Genomic DNA, 19954 nt, shown 5'->3' with positions numbered 1-19954 from the left:
GGAAGTGACATCTACCTTATTAGCATAAATTATCTCGTTGTAAGGTCCTCCTAAAAAATCATCTCATTAAAACTCCTGATTGGTTTGTCAGTCAGTTTGGCCAATTAAGCAAATATCTGCTAAAAGATAATCCCCCAGTCTTTCTTTTTCGACTGTTTATTTTGCGTCTGTGTTGGACTCAACGGGGTAAACAACCCCCGCAGCAGTTACCTGAACCCTCCGACAGCGGGCGTCCTTCTATGTACTCCTCCCTGCGGAGAGGAGTACATAGAAGGACTCCTTCTATGTACACAGTGCCTCAGCACGTAGGTCGAGGTCAGGCCAACACTAGATGGCGCTGTAGATTCAGTTGCTTCCTAGTTAGTAGAAGCTGGTACTGCTAGTTACTTGTCGAACTGAACTTATTTGATGGGAACTAGTGGCCTTTTGTTTGGTTTAACGTCAGCCATACTGTTTTCATCTTATATTTTTATGTGTGCCTTAAACATGCACAACCTGACATATCTCTTGTGTGTACATGCATGATTCTGTACAATTGTTCAAAAATGCTTAATAATAAAAAAAAACAGCCTTTGGAAGACAGATATACTGTATATGGAATATATGGATGGATGGAATGACATCCATACATTTCATTTATCCAATGGGATGAATAGACAGGATTAATGTATGGAAGAACAGATGGATGGAAAAAAATATGAATGTAAAGCTGGATTAATGGATGGCAAATAAATAGATGTAAGTACATCTGAAAAACGTTTAGAGTAAAATATCTATCTTCACAAAGTTACCCTCGTATTACAGATTCATAGGGTGAAAGATTCCAAACGTTTATTTCTTCTAAGCTAGATGATTATGCTCACAGATAATGAGAACCCAAAAGGTCTATAAAAGAAGGATATTCTAAACAGAAATATAAGGACTCTGAAATATATGTTCATTTTTATCCACTCAGTTCTTGATGCTTTGGTCCTTTTGCATGAATTAGTGCGTCAATGAGGCGTAGAGGCTACCAGCCTGTGGTTTATTTCTTCAGGTATAGAAGCCCAGGTTCATCTGCAGTGTTGATTCGGGTTCATCTTGACAACACTTTCTAGATGCTGTGAACACCCAGCTTGTGACGGGTATCCATGGCAGTCTTCCCAATGACTGTGTATCTGACTGACCCTGAGTCAGACGGTTTAGAGGCTCGGGTGTTTGGAGTAAAACCCAAGAGCTTTGCATCAAGACATCATTAAATGTTAGAAATAAAAGATACTCGCATAACAAACCAGTGGCAGGAATACAAACTGTTTATTTTATACAAACAAATCTGGGCTCAGTTCACATTCAGTGATGGGAGCGATGACGCGCCAAATCAGACTCAAGAGAGAAAATGGGAATGTAAAGCTTCATCTTCCTTCGGGGTTCCTTTTGCGTTTAATGCCTAGCATGGACAGACATCTGCTTTCTGGTCCGACAATACGCCACGTTGTGACCGCTGGAACATTGAAGAAACGCCAGGTGAAGGCAGGTCGCTGATCACGTCGTGGCAAACAGCGTGAGCAGTCCCTTCACAAACGAAACAATCTCATTCCCTCCGAGTTTGGACTCCCCGTAAACCCGATCCACAAAGGAGATGGGCACCTTTGTTTTGGAAAGAGAGGGAGACATTTTGTTAGAGGACATAGCAATTAAGAGAATTATTAAGGTAAAATCAAAATAGAATTGTTTTTAATAGATGGTAAAACTTTTTGTAAAATGTTCACTGTATTATTTAGTCTGAGTCACAGTCGGTCACCATTTACGAAATAGCGATGATCGTGGAAGCGTCTTCAACGCTGCTTCAATCTGATGGGAGCTAACTTCTAATTCTTAGTCCAAGTTAAACCAAGGCACTTTTTAATGTAGAAAAATAAATTAAATCCGTAATTTCCTGCTGAAGATAGGTTTCAGGGTAGAAGATGTCTGATATTAAGATCCAATATTAATATCTGTATTAATACAGATATTGATAAAAATTCTAGATGGAGTATCAGTGACAATATGCCCGATCCATAAGGGCAGATCTCTTCAATCTAACTCTACGCTTTGCGCTCTGAGCGACATTATGCTTTATTTATTTTACATCATATTTAGAATTCCTAATTGGACTTTCTGAATCATTTGAAAGAAGATTTGTTGCATTTATTTTTTAAATGTTTCTCCAAGCTAGTCAACCTATTGTTTTCGTGAGTTTCAGTTTCTTTATTATTTATTTTACGTCGGCTCCTCATTGCGCTGACATGAACAAATTAAAGCTGTGTTGTTTTTACAAGCTTGTGACACTATTGCTGTATTTAAGCGTGCTGTACTGATGCAGAGTTATCAAATCAACTTTTAATTCAGTACATTTAAGAAAGAAAAGTTTTAAGTCAATTCAGCTGTTTTTCTGTATCGGATCAGTATCGGGTGATGCTAAACCTCAGATATCCATTTTAGGAACCAAATATTTTCAGTCTGCTCTCTAAATGCAGAAAGACAAACATTTCAAACGCAGCTGAGTAAAACTCTTAAGGCTGGTTCACCTCTCCCACTGTGTAGTTGAGCTGCCTGGCTCGGACGATCATCTCCATCTGAAAAACGTAGCCTTTGGACACACACCGCTCAACCAGACTCTCCAACACTTTCTTCTTGTATAACCTGATGCAGGAGAGACCAAAAAAAAAATGAAAAAGAAACATTCCAATTTCTTCTTCATTGGAAAAGAAGAAGGAAGACAATAGCTGTTGTCTTTTACTTATGCTTAAAAGACAACTTCCTGCTCCACCCACCTGAAGCTTCCTGTGAGGTCTGAAGCCCCGGGTCTCAACAGCACCTGGGTCAAAAAGTTGGCTCCCCGGCTGAAAGCGGGAGAAATAAACAAGAAAGCTTACAAATAAATCACTTGATTTCAGCTTCCTGCCAAAATAGGGGGGTGTAAACTTGAGAAAATAAAAACAAAACAAGGAATACACTATATATCAGCAATAACACCGGCATATTGGTGCAGCTGTAGAAAAAAAAAATCAAAAAAACAAAGCAACCTTGCTGAGCAGGCGTCACCTGATGAGTTTCCTGCGCAGGTCCCAGCCGTACACACCTCCACTGCCAAGGTATCGAGTGCCAGACACAAGGTCATAATCACCCTCCTTCTGTTTTCTGGATAAAAAATAATAATGAAAATTTAAACTGGCCCACACAAGAAAAATATAACATCCTGCCATCAACCAGAAAAAAATCTAGTATTTACAGTAAGAACCAGAAGTTTACATACACCGCATAAAAAGAACACGAGCAGACATTAAATCAGACCAAACGTTTCCTGCTTCAGGTCAGTTTCTTTTTGCTAAATGTCAGGATGTCGAGATGGGGAATGTTTTCTTCAATTCAGACGTTTATGTACCTTTCCTTGAGATTTGCTGGAACTGCCCTGCTGGAATGCCGATCCACTCTTCCTGACAGAATTGATGCCCCACTCACACACATATTTTCAGCTGTGTCCATAAATTCTCTACACACCTGAGATTAGCACTTTGTGGTGGTTTTATCCTTAAGCCAAACTTGCTGTCGCATTTGGACCTAAGTTTTAGCTTCTTGGTTAATGTTCTGAGAAGTTGCTACGTTTCAGCGTCCTTTCCTGACATTATCATCTAAATTATGAAGAGCAGATGTTTGTGTCTGACACAAAAATGAAGGTTTTTGTCCCCCGATTGGTGGGTGACTTTAATCTGTTTTTGTTTTAGAGTACCGGCTTCTTCCTTACAGAGTGACCTTTTCACTCATGTTGGTCTTTGTTTCATGGCTGATAATGACGCTCAACCAGCATCTTCACCAGGTGCTTTGCCTTTGGTCTGGGGTTAAAGTGCAGATTTTTCACCTCTAACACACAGAACCCATCTCCTTCCTAAACAGTACGATGACTGGACCTTCCCATGCATCTGAAACTTGCACTAGACCAATTCTCCTTCTGACCGTTTTCAACTATGTCAAACGGCAAAGCAGCGTGTTGGAGCTGTACCTTAAAATTATGGCCGGGTCTAACGTGTTTATTTTGGTCAATTAATTACACAGATTTTTTTCCTATGTGAATACAAAAAAAAAAAATTGTATTTGCACATTTCCTTGCAGATGACTGTGCCTTCAAACTCCTGACTTTAGAGGACAATAATAATAATAATAATAATAATAATAACTCTCATTTAGCAAATGGAACTAGTCAAACTTCCGGAAAACAGAACAAATTCTGTCTGAATTAATGCCTTTTTATACAGTGTATTTGAACTTCTGTATATTCTATTACTAATAAAACCACCCTTTATAATAATCTTTATAAAAACCTAAGTGTTTCAGATATACTTACTTGATAAACTGTGGGATAAACTTGGGCTGAAAGCAAAAGCAACAGTCATGAAATATGAAGTTCAACATAATACAGATTTTTTTTGGAGGTTTTGGAAAGTAACAGTTAAAAAAAAATGTCCCCAAACACAAACAGTCGTGAGACTTTGAGGCCAGGAAAGATGCCAAACATTTTCCACTCACATGGTGGGAGAGATCTGCATCCATTATAATGATGAAGTTCCCAGTAGCATGCTTCATGCCATGAATGTAGGCCGTGCCTTTAAAAGCAGACAGGACGCCGTCATTAAATGATCAAGGTGAGAGAGTCAACGCAGCATGTTGACAGCTTACCAAGGCCTAGTTTTTTCGCTCTCGGTCGCAGAAGCTGGAAAACAACAAGATTTATTCATTATCTGCAATTGCTAACAGCTATGCGTCATCTTTAATACACATTTTTGTAGCACTGAGTTAAAGTTATTTGTTTACACTGGCAACAAAGAACAACTGCATTAAACGCAATCAGATCATGATTTGATCTTTCATGCATACATCCTCAGATTAGCACGTATCGTACTTATGCTTCTTAGCTTACTATTTTGTCATCTCCATAAATTTTCTGCAGCTGCTCTGCCACCTCCAGTGTCCCATCTGGGCTTCCGTCGTCAATGACAATGATCTCATAATTGTAGCCACTGCAAGATGAACAAATTAAAAGATGCATGTCATTCGTTAGAGCAGTTATACACGTGACACTAAGCACAACTAGTTCAGGCAAGAAATTGAACCTGAAAATAACATTGCTGCCCCTGAATGCTCTTTGGTTTTGTTTGGACACACAGACTACAAAACAAGTCTTGAAAAACAAAAGTGAGGTTCGCTTAATCTGGTAATACACAAATCAGTTAGCTGGTCTTTGAATCGCCGCGTTTCTCTTGAAAAGCCCAGACCAATGACTAGCATGTGAAACACTTTCTGTAACCTGGTTTATTTTTAGATATTTTAATACATACTTACATAACCTACCCGAGGCAAAACTAGATCTGAAATGATTTTTCAGTCAACTAAAAAGTTCCCTTCTGATAGAAAATGAGAGCAGGTTTCCTTTAATTGCTCTATCTGATGAATAAGAGGTCAACTTCGAATAATTTTAATTATTTTTCTCCTATTATACTGATGAAAACTAAAACCACGCATTATTCTAAGTCTGTGGGGGTCAGGGGGGTCACCAACACTTCTCCTTGATAAAGACAGTATGGTGGTTTTGTATCAAAAAACAGAAGATTATAGATTTTAAAGGTTATGAAAACTGGAATGTATCAGAAAAATTTCCCCTAATCTTTATGTGCATATGAATTATAGAAATAAACGATGGCCTCATTTTCTGTTTGATTCAAAAGTGCTGTCTCTCAGCTCCAAGGAACCTTTCTATTTTATGTGTTTACAGACTTAAGAGTTAAACAGAAAAAAGAGAATATATCAAAACTGGACATGACAGGTGAGCGCTCAAAGAAAAACAATCAGAAAATTGAAAAAGAAATCTATAAAAAAAATCTGACTTAACCAGGAAGACCGTTACCAGTTCATCTTTACCAAAAGCCAAACTACACTGCAACTCGTGTTTAAACGTACATAAATTACAATATCGCTGATGTTTTGTAAATGAAGACACCTCATTGTAGAACAGTACAGGTATTCAATACAAGACACAGAGAAGTCGCCCTTTTTGAACTTACCCAAAAATAAACACTGTAAAAGTTTTCACATCACAAACTGCTTTAAAAGAGTTTTAACATCTCAGATAATCCATAGTCCATATTCCACCTCTATTTCAGCCCTGACCCACTTGTTAACTCGGGTTAAGCGACAGCTCAGCGCTGGCAGCAGCAGTTAGCAGTAGCCGAGCAGATTAGGAGTAAAACCAACTCACCTTTCCCCGAAATATTTCACCAAGAGCCAAACAATCAGAGGAAGGTTTTCTCTCTCGTTGTATGTCGGTAACAGAACAGAGTACTTGTCTCCGTTCGCTCTGTTCGCCTGTAAAGACTTTCTACTCGCCATGTTGACGTGACATAGACAGGAATACGGACGTGACAATAGAGTAATCCTTCTGCGCAAGCGCAAAACTACAACCCGCTACCTAGCTTCTTGTTTGTAGACTTCAAAATAAATGTAATACTTTTTAACTTCTCTCTCTATGGGAGTTGTTTTAAAAGCGTCTTTGACTGTTTTGAGATTGAAGTTGCTTTTTATTTCATTTTTGTTAAGAAACTATTCAATGGTGGCTTAAACCCAGTCTAATAAGTCTTCAGTGGTAAACTGATCCTCCCAGCTGTGTGCGCATAGGGAAACACCTTATTGTGAAAATTGTTTGTTACAGTTTCCGGTTGTACATTTCAAAGTAAGCAACAGTGGAAACAAAATCCCTAATAACTTGTTCCTACCTGGATCTTGCTTGAGAAGTTCCGTTCTTCATCAGTGGTACAAATTCACACCAACAATCTATGCGGTATCTATCGAATGCCATTTTTATCTGAACATAATACCTTTTGACAATAATTCAAAGATTTTATTTTATATTTAAACACTTTTCTTCTCTCAATCATATAATTTGCAAAACTTAAGACATCAGAAAATGTAAACAGGGCCTTCCAGGTGAAATTCAGAACACATAAAATTTACATGAATTAAAAAAGATGCAGCAAATACTACAAAACATATACAAATTATCATACATATATAGATGCAGTCTCACAGTATTATTTATATATAGTGTAAAAAAGAACCTTTCATGCCACAAAATATGGATTTTAAATTATCTTAGAGGCAACAAGGCTTACAATGAAAACAAAAAATAATTTCAAAGGCTTAACTTGCTACTTTAGGCAGTGCATGAATACATGAAAACATAAAGAAAAGCTTTCTGTGCTAAACTGTATAATATGGCACTCAAGTGATCCAACTGAGATTTCTTTATTATAGACAGTTATTCTGGTTTATGCTGGAAAGCTCTCTGATTCATCTTAGGTTCATTTCTCTGGAGATTTCAAACAAAATGGAGACTGGAACAGGGTGACTGGTAAACACGCTTCTGCTCAGCTCTAAAGGAGAGTCATTTTATTGGTGACTGCTTGCTTTCTCTTCTCAGGGTTGGTAGCCGTAATAAGGGTCTTCTGGATAAAGAAAGTATAAAGAAAGAGAAAATATAAATAAAAAAATTAAAAATAAAAATACTGAATTAGAAATTAGACAGAGTTAAAAAACAAATCTGATCCTGCTCCAGGATAATTTGGCTCAAACAGACCTGAACTCTCACAAATGTAATTTCCCAGGCTTAGTTTCATCATTCGCCCACTCTTAGCAGCTAACCTGTTTGTTGGGGAATATTTCGACAGCCTCCACTGCGGTCACACATGCCCCGTGGTCCAATCTCTCCTGGCTGACCCAAACTCCCAGTGGTCCCTGGTGGCCCTGGTTTGCCGTCGTTTCCTTTTGGACCTGGGACCCCTGGCTTGGACTCCCCTGGAGGACCTACACACACAAAATGCACAACCGTCACATATCCTAATCACACCTGATGGTGTGCTAGACAGTGGCGTAATAAATGGAACACACAGGTCAAGGAGAGGTACCTGCCAACCCTTTAATTCCTGAGGGCCCCTGGACATTATTCCCCAAACTTCCTTTTTCTCCAGGGATTCCTCTCCGACCTGCAGAGAAAAACGAAACAATTGAACAGAATGTCTTGATGGCTCTGACGACACATCTAACAGATCAAACCTTACCTTGCTCTCCTGGATACCCTGGCCTCCCAGGTCTCCCTCTTGAGCCAACATTCCCCTGGCTGCCCCTGGCACCAGGTGGGCCCCTGGACCCTGGTATACCAGGCTCCCCTGGGGGCCCCACCGGCTCCTCAATAGGAACGGGCTTTCGACTAATCTCATTGATGTACATGTCAAGCTTCAAAACCTCCTCTGAAAAAAAAAGACATCAAAGCCTGTTGTAGACATACATTATGTTGCAGTGACTTAGAAAACACAAACAACTCATAAGTGTTGGTTTTATCACTCCTGGTACTTACTGTGAACTAGTTGTTCACAGGCCTGTGTCACCAGCTGATAGATCATGGCCATAGACTGCGGTTCCCCCTGAAAAATATCATAAGCCAGTTAGCTTTAAGAAATCAATCAACCAATCAACCAATCCAGCCATAATTAAAAAAAGATATCTTAAAGCGCCATAGAAAATCTTATACTGCAATAACAGAAATGCTTTCACACATAAAACTCTGGAATGCTGGACACATGTATATAAAAACACAGTGGTGTATTGAAATATTTATTGAAAGACAAATATCAGAAGACAAAAATGTATTTAACCCTGTTGTTGATTGGGTTATACCCTTATTTAGAGGATTTTTCCATCATGTTACCTGGTCTTCTTCGAAGGTACCCTTCACAAAGAATCATATTGGACTTCCCTGGTTGAAGGTGTACTGGATGTAACAGCATGTTTCTTTAAGCATAAACTCAGAGTGGTGGTAAATATATAGTTTGCCCTGTTACCCACCTTTTCACCTCGTTCCCCTTTATTTCCCGGCAGACCCTGTGGAGTTAAACATACATGAGTGTGAACTAGTAGATAACCAAAAGTGAAGAGAAGCTGGACAGCTTTTGTGTTTGTTCTTGAGTTCTTACCGTTGGTCCAACAGGTCCAGAGGGACCCCTCTCTCCAACAGGTCCTGGGTATCCCGGAAGTCCTTGGAAACCCTGAAGCACAGAAAACGTTTAATGGAAACACCATCAAATATCAGGCGGAAACAGAACAGAATGACGGTTTGTCTGTATGGGCATCCAGACAGTAGAACAAACTGTGCTGGCCAGGAAGCTGAAGGGTGGAAAGTGGTTTTGATTTCAGCAAAACTAAATGTTCCTGTAGCCGATTTGCTCAGCTCAGGCTGTTAGAAATGCACACAAAGATATTCTTACCCTGGTTCCCGTAATGCCCGGGGAACCGATGTTTCCCTCCACACCTCTGATACCCTGGAAAACAGAAAGCAAGAAAGGAGGACTGAGAGAAATATCTGCTGGAAGAGGACCTGTTGCCTTTCTCTGGGATCAAGCAGCCCACCCTGGGACCTGGGATTCCCTCTTCTCCCTTTGGACCTGGAGGTCCAGGTGAACCCTACAGGAAAAAACAGACAAGAAGGTTGAATAGGGAACTTCAAGTGTGTTATGTTATCGAGTCTATGTAGCATTTGTGAACACTATGAATGAAGATATTATTGTTATGTGACAGTTAAAGAATGAAGAGAAAGATTCCCATCATTTGATTTCAACTCACTTGCACTCCTGGTCTGCCAGGATCTCCTTTTTCTCCCCTCGCTCCTGGTGGACCCTGATCAACACAAATGGTTGAAAACATAGGAATATATATATATATATATCACATTCTAAGAGAGAAAATGTCAAGCTATGACTCACAATTTTGCCTTGAACTGTTATGCCTCGGGGTCCAATGCTGCCCACAGGTCCAAGACCCCCCTCAAATCCAGCCTTACCTGGGGGGCCCACCTCTCCCTGACAGAGTAAGCATAACAAAATTTTCACATATGAGTTTAGATTTTCCTTTTTTCCCCCCCAAAACTGACAAAATAAACACAATGATAAATTGTTGTGCAATTGCCAATTTAAGCCATTAGATGTCACTACAGCATAAAAACCAGATTACCTCTTACTCTACGTTCTTTGTGACCAACCTTGGACCAGTTATCGTTATAAAGGAAGACGATGAAATTTCTAAGTAGATGCCACAGACAACTGATTCCAATCACACATGTACTGAGCTGTAAAAAAGGTCAGCAGCGCTAAAATTGAAACTGTTTAGAACATGTAAAAAAAATAGATACAACCAGCTCTCCAAAATATTCATAGGTTTTAATAAAGGCAAAAAATACAACATGTTTCAGCTACATGCCATCGTCAGCCCTAATACTTCTCCATTTGCACAACATATACAACCAAACACTGCAGAAACAAAATCTGAAAGTATTTTTGGTTTAGTTTTTACTGCAAATATCTTAGTACACTTGAAATGATACAAAACTACCTTACAAGTAACTGCTCAGCAATATATAGGAGTTTTTTTTCAAGTCTATAATTTCTTAATATTGATGAAAAAAGTACTAGTTCCATTGGCAGATTATTTCACTTATAATTTGGGAAAATCATAGAGCAGAGAGAAAACACTGATATTAACATATCAGCTAATAACATCAACTGATTCAAGACTGTAGCTGTATGAGTTTAAAAACTTATAATAAAGCTATGGATGTTTCAGACGATGTGTTGTCACGACATCACAGAAACTTTAGCAAACCAGAAGAGAGGAAGAAAGAAAACTAGTTGCTACAACCACTGCCTACTTTAATGTGAAGAATGATCATTTTCATCTTACCTTTGAGCCCTGTTCTCCCTTATCACCTTTGTCCCCCCGAGGACCTGGTTTCCCCTGTGAAAAAAATAAATAAATTGAACATTAACATTTTAATAATCTTTGGAAACATGCCTTGGTGCTGATTTTATCATAAAATATTACAGAGAAATTTTAAAACTATGCATGTGGTGACATACAATTGGTCCAGGGGGTCCTGGAGCTCCTTGAACGTTGGAGGAACAGGTACATGCGTACGGTGGAGCAGGGCAGCTCTCCTCATCCCTCTGAGACACAGTCAGCAAAGGCTTTAGGTTAACTGGTGAAGTGTGCCCCCCAAGAGGGGAAATGTGTTGCTTAAGTACAAATACCTCGCATACAGCACATAATTAACATTTCAGACTGTCGTCATATGGAGTCCCGACAGGCACCAAAATGAAAAAAAAAAAACAAAAACAAAAAAACAAAACAAAACAAAAAAACAGCTGGCTAAAGATGGCAGTACCACTGACCACTCCAGGCAGGTCACAACAAGTATCCAATGAAGCCCATGTGTTGTTACAGATGATTTCAAAGGACTGTAGCTGGAACTGGGGATATTAAAGAGAAAAAAACAAACATTGTAAGCGCCATTGTTTTATTTGAAGGATCAACCGATGTAATCTCAGAGAGAAAGGATAAGCACCGGGGCTGAGCCGCTTTTAGGTCCTCTGGTTTTCACCAGTTTTCCCAGCGTCTCGAATCCATCGGTGGGCAGGTTTCCCAGAGGGCGAGCTGGCCTTTCACCAACAGGCTGACAGTCCACAGACAGAGAGACGCTCACCTGGCTGACAGACAGGTGAACCTGCCAGAACCAAATTAAAACACAAACACTGTTAATGATGATGGCAAATTAGAGATGCACCAATTGCAGTTTACTGGCTGATCACCGATCTTTAGAAAGCCTGACCTGCCGATTCTGATTCTTGCTGATACCAATTACTTTTTTTGTCTGAAAAGTTGATAAATGTAGCAACAAAGTTACTAAATTGGCAAAAGTGGGGTGACTTATTAACTGAGTACATGCAGACGTGACCAGGTCCATCAGTCAGCCCTCTCTCACAGCAAAGCAAAAGGGGACAGCAGCTGATTTTCAGACCTTTGCGGAGGTAAATAAAATCAGTGGGTAAAATTGGTTTCACATTTAAATATCGACTGATCACCAATCACCCAAAATTAAGAAAACTGGCACCAATTCATTGATGCGCCCCTACTTTTTTTTTTGGAGAAACTTAGTTTAGTTTATACAAAACTTATTTGGTCATCAAGTGAAATTTATGGAAAAAAATAAATACAAAAAAATAGGCTTTTTGTCTATTCAAATAGGGAACATAAGCATTTGTAGCTGGAGCTACATACAGACCATTACTTCTCAGTGTGTTTGATACACATCTGTCTCTTGTCTGTGAAATAGCTAGCTGCAAAAAGGATCCATCTTATTTGCTCCATCTTATAAAAGCAAATATTGATTCTACCTTAAAGAGTTTGGTGGATCTTATCTCACCTTGTGAAAACTTCCATAGAAAATCTTGTGGACCTGTGGCTGATCAAAGGTGAGCTCCTGCACTTCTCCCCTGTAGTCCAGACTGAAGTACATCAGACGTTGGCTAGAAGCTGTAAAAGATGCAAAACAGTCATCTTTTCATCATTAAAAAGCTTATTGTGTTGTTCTAAAAATACATTTTTAAAAAGTTGCTGTGAGAATCCCGGTTTAAAAAAAAGAAAATAAAAGAGAGACTGACTTAATTTCATGTTGGCGATTAGGTCTGATCTGGCAGTGTGGGGAATAGCTATAGAGTGTAGCTGAAACCCCAGTTTAAGTTTGAGAACACTTAGAGCAAAGTGCTAAGTTTAAAAAACAGGACAACTTCTTCTTTAAGCTTTATAGGCACGCATTTAATAGAAAAAACATTGAAATATACAATAACTTCCATGGTACCAGGTGTACAAAATCCAGCACAAATAATGGTGAAAAACTTTCAACGCAACAAAATATTCCACAGTTTACTAAAAGCAATATATTAAAGAGGCAGTACAGTGATCCCTCACTATAACGCGGTTCACCTTTCACAGTCTCGCTGCTTCGCAGATTTTTTTTTGTGCAGTTTTTTTCACAGTGCATTGTGTTCTGAGTCCTGATTGGCTAAACAGACTCTGCGGTTCTTCTCTGCCTGTGTGCTAATAACGTTATGGTATTTAAATATAAGTAATACAGATTGGCCATTCAGGAGATGAAAACTGAAACTTTGAATGCCTGTTGGAAAACACTGGCCAGAATCAGCACAAAAAACTGACTGGAGGCTCGCTTGACGAGATCCATCGCTCTGCCGCAGATACAGCTGTGAATCTCGCAGGGCAGGTTGGAGGAGACGCTTTAATGACATGACTCCGGATCACATTAAGGCCTGATTGATGCACACGCACATCTGCTGACCTGAAAACAGGTTTTGTTCTTTGGTTTCACTGTAGAGTATTTAATTATGCTGCGTAATAATTGTAAAAAATAAAGGTAACTCTACTTCGCGGATTTCGCTTATCGAGGGTTAGTTTCGGAACGCAACCCCTGTGAAAAACGAGGGATCACTGTATTATGTATTTTCCACTTCCAGGCACGTAGTTGCATTTCATTGCACAATCAACAGGGCTTGGGGGGGGGAGGTGTCCACTGAGGCGTTTTGCACAGCTGAGTGGTTGCATTGGGACATTAAAGGATTTCTCAAACATCAATGAAAGAATCAAAGCGACACTCCAGGTATGTTTTTGATAAGGGAATAACATTATAACACGATGTAAAGCTCAAAAAATCATTTTTGCTTCCCAGTAAACCACTACAGGCAGATATAGATGTGATGTTCTTCGCATTGTTCAACACAACTTCCCTTATCCTTGAATGCTAACCCTCAAAAAGCTGTAAATAGTCTCTGCTGTTCCATCAGCAACCTAAAAAGCACTCATCCTGAGGAGGTTTTCATAGTGGCCGGTCTTTAGTCAGACTAAAATGAAAACTCTCTTCCTATATTTCCATTAACGTGTGCATTCCAACCAGAGGAACAAATGCTCTTAATCTGATAGGCCTATCGAGCAGTACAATGTCCTCATCTGGGCTCCTCTGATTGTCATGGTGATCAGAGAGAGGCCCTCTGTGAAACAGGTGAGAGTGTGGGCTGACGGTACTGGGGAGGCTCAACGAGATTGTTTTGAATGCACAGCCTGGGATATGGACAGAGAAGCGGCTACATATGAACATAGCTTCAATGTGGATGAGTATCTGTCATCTGTGTTAAAATGAATTTCAGACAACGTCAGTGTCATCAAGATTATCATCATCCGGGCCAATCAGAAAACCCTGGATGAATGGAAAAGAACGTTTTAGATCTGAGGAGGTAAAATCAGTTATGGCATAAGGAAGCCAAAGCAAAATCCAAGAGTTTTTTTCCACAACCTGAACACCACGAGCAATGTGTGGCGGCATCCAGGTGATTGCAAACAATGGGGGGCAGAGGGCCCAAGCTTCCAGCAAGGATGACACTGACTCCCTAAATGACCTTGACAGGGCAGGTTTGCGGTACTGAACAACAACCTAACATTGAAAACAGTGCCAAGACTGGATGAGCAGGCCTACAACTTTAAAGAGCCGATGGCTACAGAACCAAGACAGAAAGGAACACGAATGAGGCATCAGGATTAGACAACATCCTAGAGAAAATACTCAAGGACCAATTAGCCTCTGTCCTGACAGACATTTAAAGCATCTCTCCAAACCAGGCTATTGTACCAAAATGTTTCAAGTAGGTCATTGTCATGCTATTGCCAAAAAGGTCCACAGTAGCCAGTCTGAATGATTATCGACCCGTAGCACTCGCTCCTATGATGTGAAGAGGCTGATGAAGTGGCACATAACCTCCCATCTCCCCAGTTCGACCAATAGGTCTGGTTTAATCAAACTTTAATTATTTATTGCAATAAATGACAAAAACAACAAGAGCTAATAGAAGAATGAGCTGTTTGGCACTGGCATGGAATCTCTGTCTAGCATCTCTCCAAACAAACCAGACTATTGTACCAAAATGTTTCAAGCAGCTGAATTGCAATCATCTGAATTGGTGTGTTGAACCATGCAGGCCAGTGTGTCTTGAGGACTATTGTAGTTATGGTCCTCAAGGCACACTGACCTGCATGTTTAGACGTTTCCCTGCAGCTGATTGCAGTTCAGCAAACACCTGTCAATTGAAATCACCTATGCTGAAGCAAGAAAACAAATAAAGAATTCAGGGCAGTGAGCCTTAAGAACCAGGGTTCTAGAGATTCTGTACTGTGGCTTTTTGATGCACTCCTGCTCTAACATACCTGAATCAAATGACTGGCTTTGCCAGACCTTTGACATACCTGATTGCAGGATGGAAAGGTAATTCAATCATTTTATTAAACTGTGCAGGTCAGTAGATTTTGAGGACTTGAGTTGGAGAGCAACTCCTCTGCCTGTAGCATACAGAGAATTTCTTACTGAGCTAGAGCGGCTTAATGACCACAAAGTCAGAAGTTTGTCAGCAGCCAAAGTATTTTTTGTGTTTTTCCTTACGACTGTGAGGACAGTTAGGATGGAAAAACAGAAATGGTTATTTGTAACCTAAATATGAGGCCTATATATTTCTTTACAAACAGGAGCCCTATTTTGGAAAATTAAAAACTCTTGACCATAATTTTTTCTATTAGAGGGGCCAGTTGTCCTCCCTCATCAGCAGCGGTGTGGCCTGGCTTCAGATAGACAAAGGCATATACATCTGCTGACATTCAAAAGTGCGACTCTATGGAAATAATGAAAGGGTTCCTGTGGTTGTGGCACCCACAGAAGAGTTTCATACGAGTGGCCAGAAGGGGTCAGTGAAAGCTTTAAGGTGGTACATCAGACTGGGACTTTCTAAAATAACTCATATAGAGTGTTTTGTTTGCCTCAAAACTTTGGCAAGTAGAGCTTCTTAATGGATTTCAAGAGCAAGGAACAAAAATACTGCTGGCATGAAAGCAAGTATGCTATCCTGGAGTACACTAGTTTTTTCCTGGATGCTTTTATTAAAGCATTAATGAATAGACAGCAGAAAAAAAATATAATGATACATCTCACACACACATTGATCCCTGAGACACAAAACCCATCTCCTTCCTGAATGGTATAGTTGAACATTCACAACATGTCTATACTTTCATCCAATTGTTTAAACACATAAACATAAGCATCAATACATTGCTCCCAAGGACAAACCAGACTTGTGCAGCTCCACAATTCTATTCTTGATATCTTGACTGATTTCTTTTGACTTTCCCATGGTGTGAAACAAGAAAGCAGCATGTTTCAGGTGTGGCCTTAAAATAGATCTCATTTAGAAATATATTACCGTGAAAAGGTGTTTGCCTCCTTCCTGACTTTCTACTTTTTAGCATGTTGGTCACACTTCAGGGTTTCAGGACATGAAGCCCAACTTAAATATTAATCAAAGTTACATGCCCTGTGTGAAAAAGTGTTTGACCCCCATAAAAGATATCATTACTGTGGTTTATTACACCAGACTTTACAGTCTCTAGCCTTACAATTGCAACACAAAGACATCACTTAAATAGGACCTGCCTGACAAAGTGAAGACATCATAATATCATCCACGGCTGGACATGATGCCCCCCTGCCTCAACTACTTAGAGGTGTCACTGAATGAATAGCTGCAGAAGCATTACTCACGGTCAATCACAACTCCCATCTTTGGCTGGAAGTCATTGTCAGTGAGCTGCCAGAGAGCAAAGGCTTCCTTTGGTGTATCCTGCAGCAGGCGAAAAGTGATGCTGATGGTGTGCTCTGGAGAGAAACCTGCAGGGTGAATAAACCTGGAAAAAAAAGGAGGGGCAAAGCACACTGTCATGACAGAAGAAGGAAATAATTTCTTTTTCTTGACATTAGACTTCTTTGGTAAAATACAACTAGTTCTGCAAAACACCTGAAGAGGGTTGACCACCAACACATTAAGCAGTGAATACACCAATACCAATAAGTAAAAAAAAAAAAAAATCATTAAATTATTACATAAACACAAAGTAGAAATTACTCCATGGCCAAACAGCAGAAAACATATTCTGTAATAATTTCTGCTGAGCATAAATGCATAAAAGAAGACACAGTAGAAAGTGTGCTTTTGAACTGAAATGTGAAATCAGAAAGTCTCACTTGGTGCTCTGTGTCAGTTGCACATCTCTATACACGGTGTAGGCAGGCAGATTGTTGAAGACAAAGGGCTCAGCTGCCACTCCCTCCACTGATGAGTGAGCATCCCACGTCAGACCAAACGCTTCCATCATGTTAAAACCTGAACCAATAAATAAAACCACAATACTCTGCAGAACTTTTATTGGGATGAGCTGGGTGAATATCTCTTGTCTTATATGAAATGTTTTGTGAAGACAGTCAGTCTCACCTTTAACGATGCCATTCTGGATGGTGACTTCAGGACAAACTGGAACACAAGAGGGCAGTGTTGACACATTACAGGAAAAGACAGGAAAGCAGTTTGAATAGAAGACAGAGTTCTAAAGTATTTTACCTTAAATTGCAAAAAAAAAAAAAAAAATCCATTAAATATATGAAATAAACATGCAGTGAACCAACCACTGCATCCTTATTTTAGTTTTTAAAAGAGGAGGACACTGAAGAGAGTGATCTAATGATAAATTACTGAGTAATGACTGAATAGCTCAGAAATAGAAGATGAAAAAATCATTAATTGCCCGGAAAACCAGCAACAATCTTAAAATGTACTCTTATTCCATGTTGCATGACTTTGTGTTTTTTGGATGTAAAGCACTTTGAAATGCCTTGCTTCTGAAATGTGCTATGCAAATAAAATTTGATCGATTGATTGACTGATTGATTTCTGACCATGTGTGAAACTTGTTCACCCATTTCTTGTTTTTAAAATCCCTCCAATTAAAAGTTGTGTATTTATTACAACTCAGTAAAAGAACAGTTTAAATGAAAAATCATACATGATAGTGATATTATTCTGTGTGATGAGTAAATTTTCTTTCTTTCTTGCAGAAACTTTGAATTATTTCTTCTCATACTGTAAAACAATGTAAGACTTCAGACTAAAAGAAATCCTGAGCTGCTCTGAAAGCAAAAGAAGCAACGTTTAAAGAGATTCACCTTCATTGTGTAAAGGATATATCCGGGGAGGAACGGGAATTCTGGCTGGAGCTGGAGCTGTGAAAAGATAAATCAAAAGAGCATGCAGCATTACTGGAATAACTACTTGTATTTTAATTTCATTGCTTTGGAGACTTTCAAAGATTTGTGTAAATTCACTTAATTAACACATAAAAAAAATCCCTTTTACTCAACAGAGATATAAGCTGTCGGTTGCTGTTTATATGCATGGTAAAATTTCTAGTATTGGCCCAAATTAAAATAAGACATAACCCTAACCCTATTACTGCACACCTGTAGGATGGAGAATGGAGACGGCAGCGCCCTCTGCAGAGCCGAGAAGCGAATGCACGCTGATACGATACAGGGTTTCAGGTTCCAGGTGGTTGAAGCAGTAGCTGTTGGTGGACTCATCCACAGTTTCCTGTTTTATTTGCTTGTCTATAAATAAAGAGTGAGAACCAACAAAGATGTTCACTCCAGCCAATGTGTTTTCAGAAACATGTTGAGCACAAACTTCTAGATCACCTTTAACTGACTGCATGACAACACGGTACCCATCAACCGCCAACACGGGCCTCCAGGACAAACAGATACTGGAGTGGTCCGATCTGACGACGCTTATGCTGCTCACACGCAGACTGGCTGCAGGGATGGACACACAAATATGAGGGAAAAGAAACTAGATCACAGATGAAGTAGAAAACCCGATGAAACCTGTAAGAACCAGAATGAACTGATAACAGGTTTCACATTTTTATTAGTTTTTTTTATTTATAAGTTCATGGAAACTAATGTCATTTTTTGTTTATGTACCCCATTTAAATAAGCCACATCTTGCATATATTAATCTTTGCAAAACTTGTTTGCAAAAAATAATTGTTCTGTGTTCACTTTTGTGTTTGAAAAATGTTTATATATTATTTTTAGCTTCCTGTTTAACAGAGTTTGTTTCTTTGTTTGCGGAACTGAACCTCTGCTGTGATCATAAACCTTTTGTTTTTGATCATTTTTGTGAAAAATTTGCAATAAACTCTCAATCATGCATTAATGTGGAAAAATGCAAAAATTTGTTGATGTAAACCCACACCCTCTACTCTTGCTGGCCACCCACTAACACATTTCAGTGGAATCTTAAAACATACTTCCAGTGTTATGAGAGTTATTCCCAAGAATATTTGTTACAACACAGAAATAACCATCTGCAAATGTTCTTACTTTTTAGGTGTTGTGTATGAGGAATAGTGAGGAATAGTGAACATGAGTGAACATGTTTTAGCCCCTCACCCTTTAAAAGTGGTGTTGTAATTTAGAGTTCCTCAAGCATTCTGAAGGTCTCATTTGTGTCAAAATACTAAACTGAGAAATAAGGAGCAGTGACAAAATAAATAATAACAAGGGCAAAAACAAAATTAACTACAGCGGAGTATTAGTATCTTGAGTAGCGTGTTTAGGAAACAGGTGATTTGATTAGGCCCAAGTTCACATACCGGTTTTGCCTTGAGCTGAGCCGCTGCCTCCTTCTTTGTTGCGATACTCTGCAGTGACTAAGATGCTATAACGTGTATCTGGCTGCAATGACTCCAGCACCACCTGCTTATGACCACCAGGGACCAACACCTGCAGACAACAACACAGTTTTTCAGACTGCCAACACAGGCAGGAGGATTTGGAGTTTCTCTCTGACCCACAGTGATTTGTGATTCTTTGGAACAAGGCCCAAAACAGCCAGAAGTAACGCTAAGAGCCCACTCACAGTTCCATCCTGGGTCTCAGCTCCGGTCAGTGGTGTGTAAGAAACCCGGTACTGGAGGACGTGAGCATTTGGAGGCACCCAGCTGACCAACATGCTAACTGCAGTTTCTTCTGACACAGATAGACTGGAGGGGCCTCCGCCTGACACTGCAGCAACAAACAACATGTTACACTTTTTTCAGATTCTGCCCAAAACAGAAAAAG

At 39.5% G+C, this 19954-nt stretch overlaps 2 protein-coding genes across 3 annotated transcripts in view; both read right to left on the bottom strand.

Moving 5' to 3' along the window:
* Positions 1 to 1274: 1274 nt before the first annotated feature.
* On the bottom strand, positions 1275 to 6453 carry dpm1 (dolichyl-phosphate mannosyltransferase subunit 1, catalytic). The gene is made up of 9 exons (XM_014969747.2): positions 6269 to 6453; positions 4934 to 5033; positions 4693 to 4726; positions 4543 to 4619; positions 4361 to 4386; positions 3064 to 3159; positions 2793 to 2861; positions 2547 to 2661; positions 1275 to 1626 (listed from the first exon to the last, which is right to left on the bottom strand). The coding sequence occupies exons 1-9, from the start codon at positions 6397 to 6399 to the stop codon at positions 1522 to 1524; spliced, it is 753 nt and encodes a 250-aa protein (XP_014825233.1). The 5' UTR covers positions 6400 to 6453; the 3' UTR covers positions 1275 to 1521.
* A 390-nt stretch (positions 6454 to 6843) lies between these two features.
* Positions 6844 to 19954, bottom strand: part of col20a1 (collagen type XX alpha 1 chain) — a 36548-nt gene continuing 23437 nt past the window's right edge. The window contains exons 20-43 of one of the 2 annotated variants that reach the window (XM_014969742.2): positions 19752 to 19897; positions 19486 to 19615; positions 18524 to 18640; positions 18290 to 18436; positions 17996 to 18052; positions 17268 to 17306; positions 17021 to 17159; positions 16541 to 16683; positions 12314 to 12423; positions 11456 to 11614; positions 11283 to 11360; positions 10971 to 11057; positions 10795 to 10848; positions 9822 to 9917; positions 9682 to 9735; positions 9469 to 9522; positions 9327 to 9380; positions 9036 to 9107; positions 8908 to 8943; positions 8420 to 8486; positions 8124 to 8312; positions 7971 to 8048; positions 7708 to 7869; positions 6844 to 7511 (exon numbers count right to left, since the gene is read on the bottom strand). In XM_014969742.2, the coding sequence (XP_014825228.2) occupies positions 7483 to 7511; positions 7708 to 7869; positions 7971 to 8048; positions 8124 to 8312; positions 8420 to 8486; positions 8908 to 8943; positions 9036 to 9107; positions 9327 to 9380; positions 9469 to 9522; positions 9682 to 9735; positions 9822 to 9917; positions 10795 to 10848; positions 10971 to 11057; positions 11283 to 11360; positions 11456 to 11614; positions 12314 to 12423; positions 16541 to 16683; positions 17021 to 17159; positions 17268 to 17306; positions 17996 to 18052; positions 18290 to 18436; positions 18524 to 18640; positions 19486 to 19615; positions 19752 to 19897 (2297 nt within the window). In that variant the 3' untranslated portion in view covers positions 6844 to 7482. Of the gene's footprint in view, positions 7512 to 7707; positions 7870 to 7970; positions 8049 to 8123; positions 8313 to 8419; positions 8487 to 8907; positions 8944 to 9035; positions 9108 to 9326; positions 9381 to 9468; positions 9523 to 9681; positions 9736 to 9821; positions 9918 to 10794; positions 10849 to 10970; positions 11058 to 11282; positions 11361 to 11455; positions 11615 to 12313; positions 12424 to 16540; positions 16684 to 17020; positions 17307 to 17995; positions 18053 to 18289; positions 18437 to 18523; positions 18641 to 19485; positions 19616 to 19751; positions 19898 to 19954 lie in introns of both variants that reach the window. The other variant, XM_088006920.1, reaches the window with a different exon arrangement.

The sequence above is a fragment of the Poecilia mexicana genome, unplaced genomic scaffold, assembly GCF_051168715.1.
Source record: "Poecilia mexicana isolate PSO_F unplaced genomic scaffold, ASM5116871v1 scaffold_7, whole genome shotgun sequence".
NCBI classification, from domain to species: Eukaryota; Metazoa; Chordata; class Actinopteri; order Cyprinodontiformes; family Poeciliidae; genus Poecilia; species Poecilia mexicana.
The sequence above is the reverse complement of the archived record's forward strand: the minus strand, read 5'-3'. Positions and strand labels throughout refer to the sequence as shown.

Coding starts and splice junctions, on each gene's coding strand:
- dpm1 (XM_014969747.2), bottom strand. CDS start 6,399: ATGGCGAGTAGAAAGTCTTTACAGGCGAACAGAGCGAACGGAGACAAG. Junction 4,727..4,933: donor TTTATGGAGATGACAAAATA/GTAAGCTAAGAA, acceptor GTTGTTTTCCAG/CTTCTGCGACCGAGAGCGAA. Junction 2,862..3,063: donor CTGCGCAGGAAACTCATCAG/GTGACGCCTGCT, acceptor TCCCGCTTTCAG/CCGGGGAGCCAACTTTTTGA.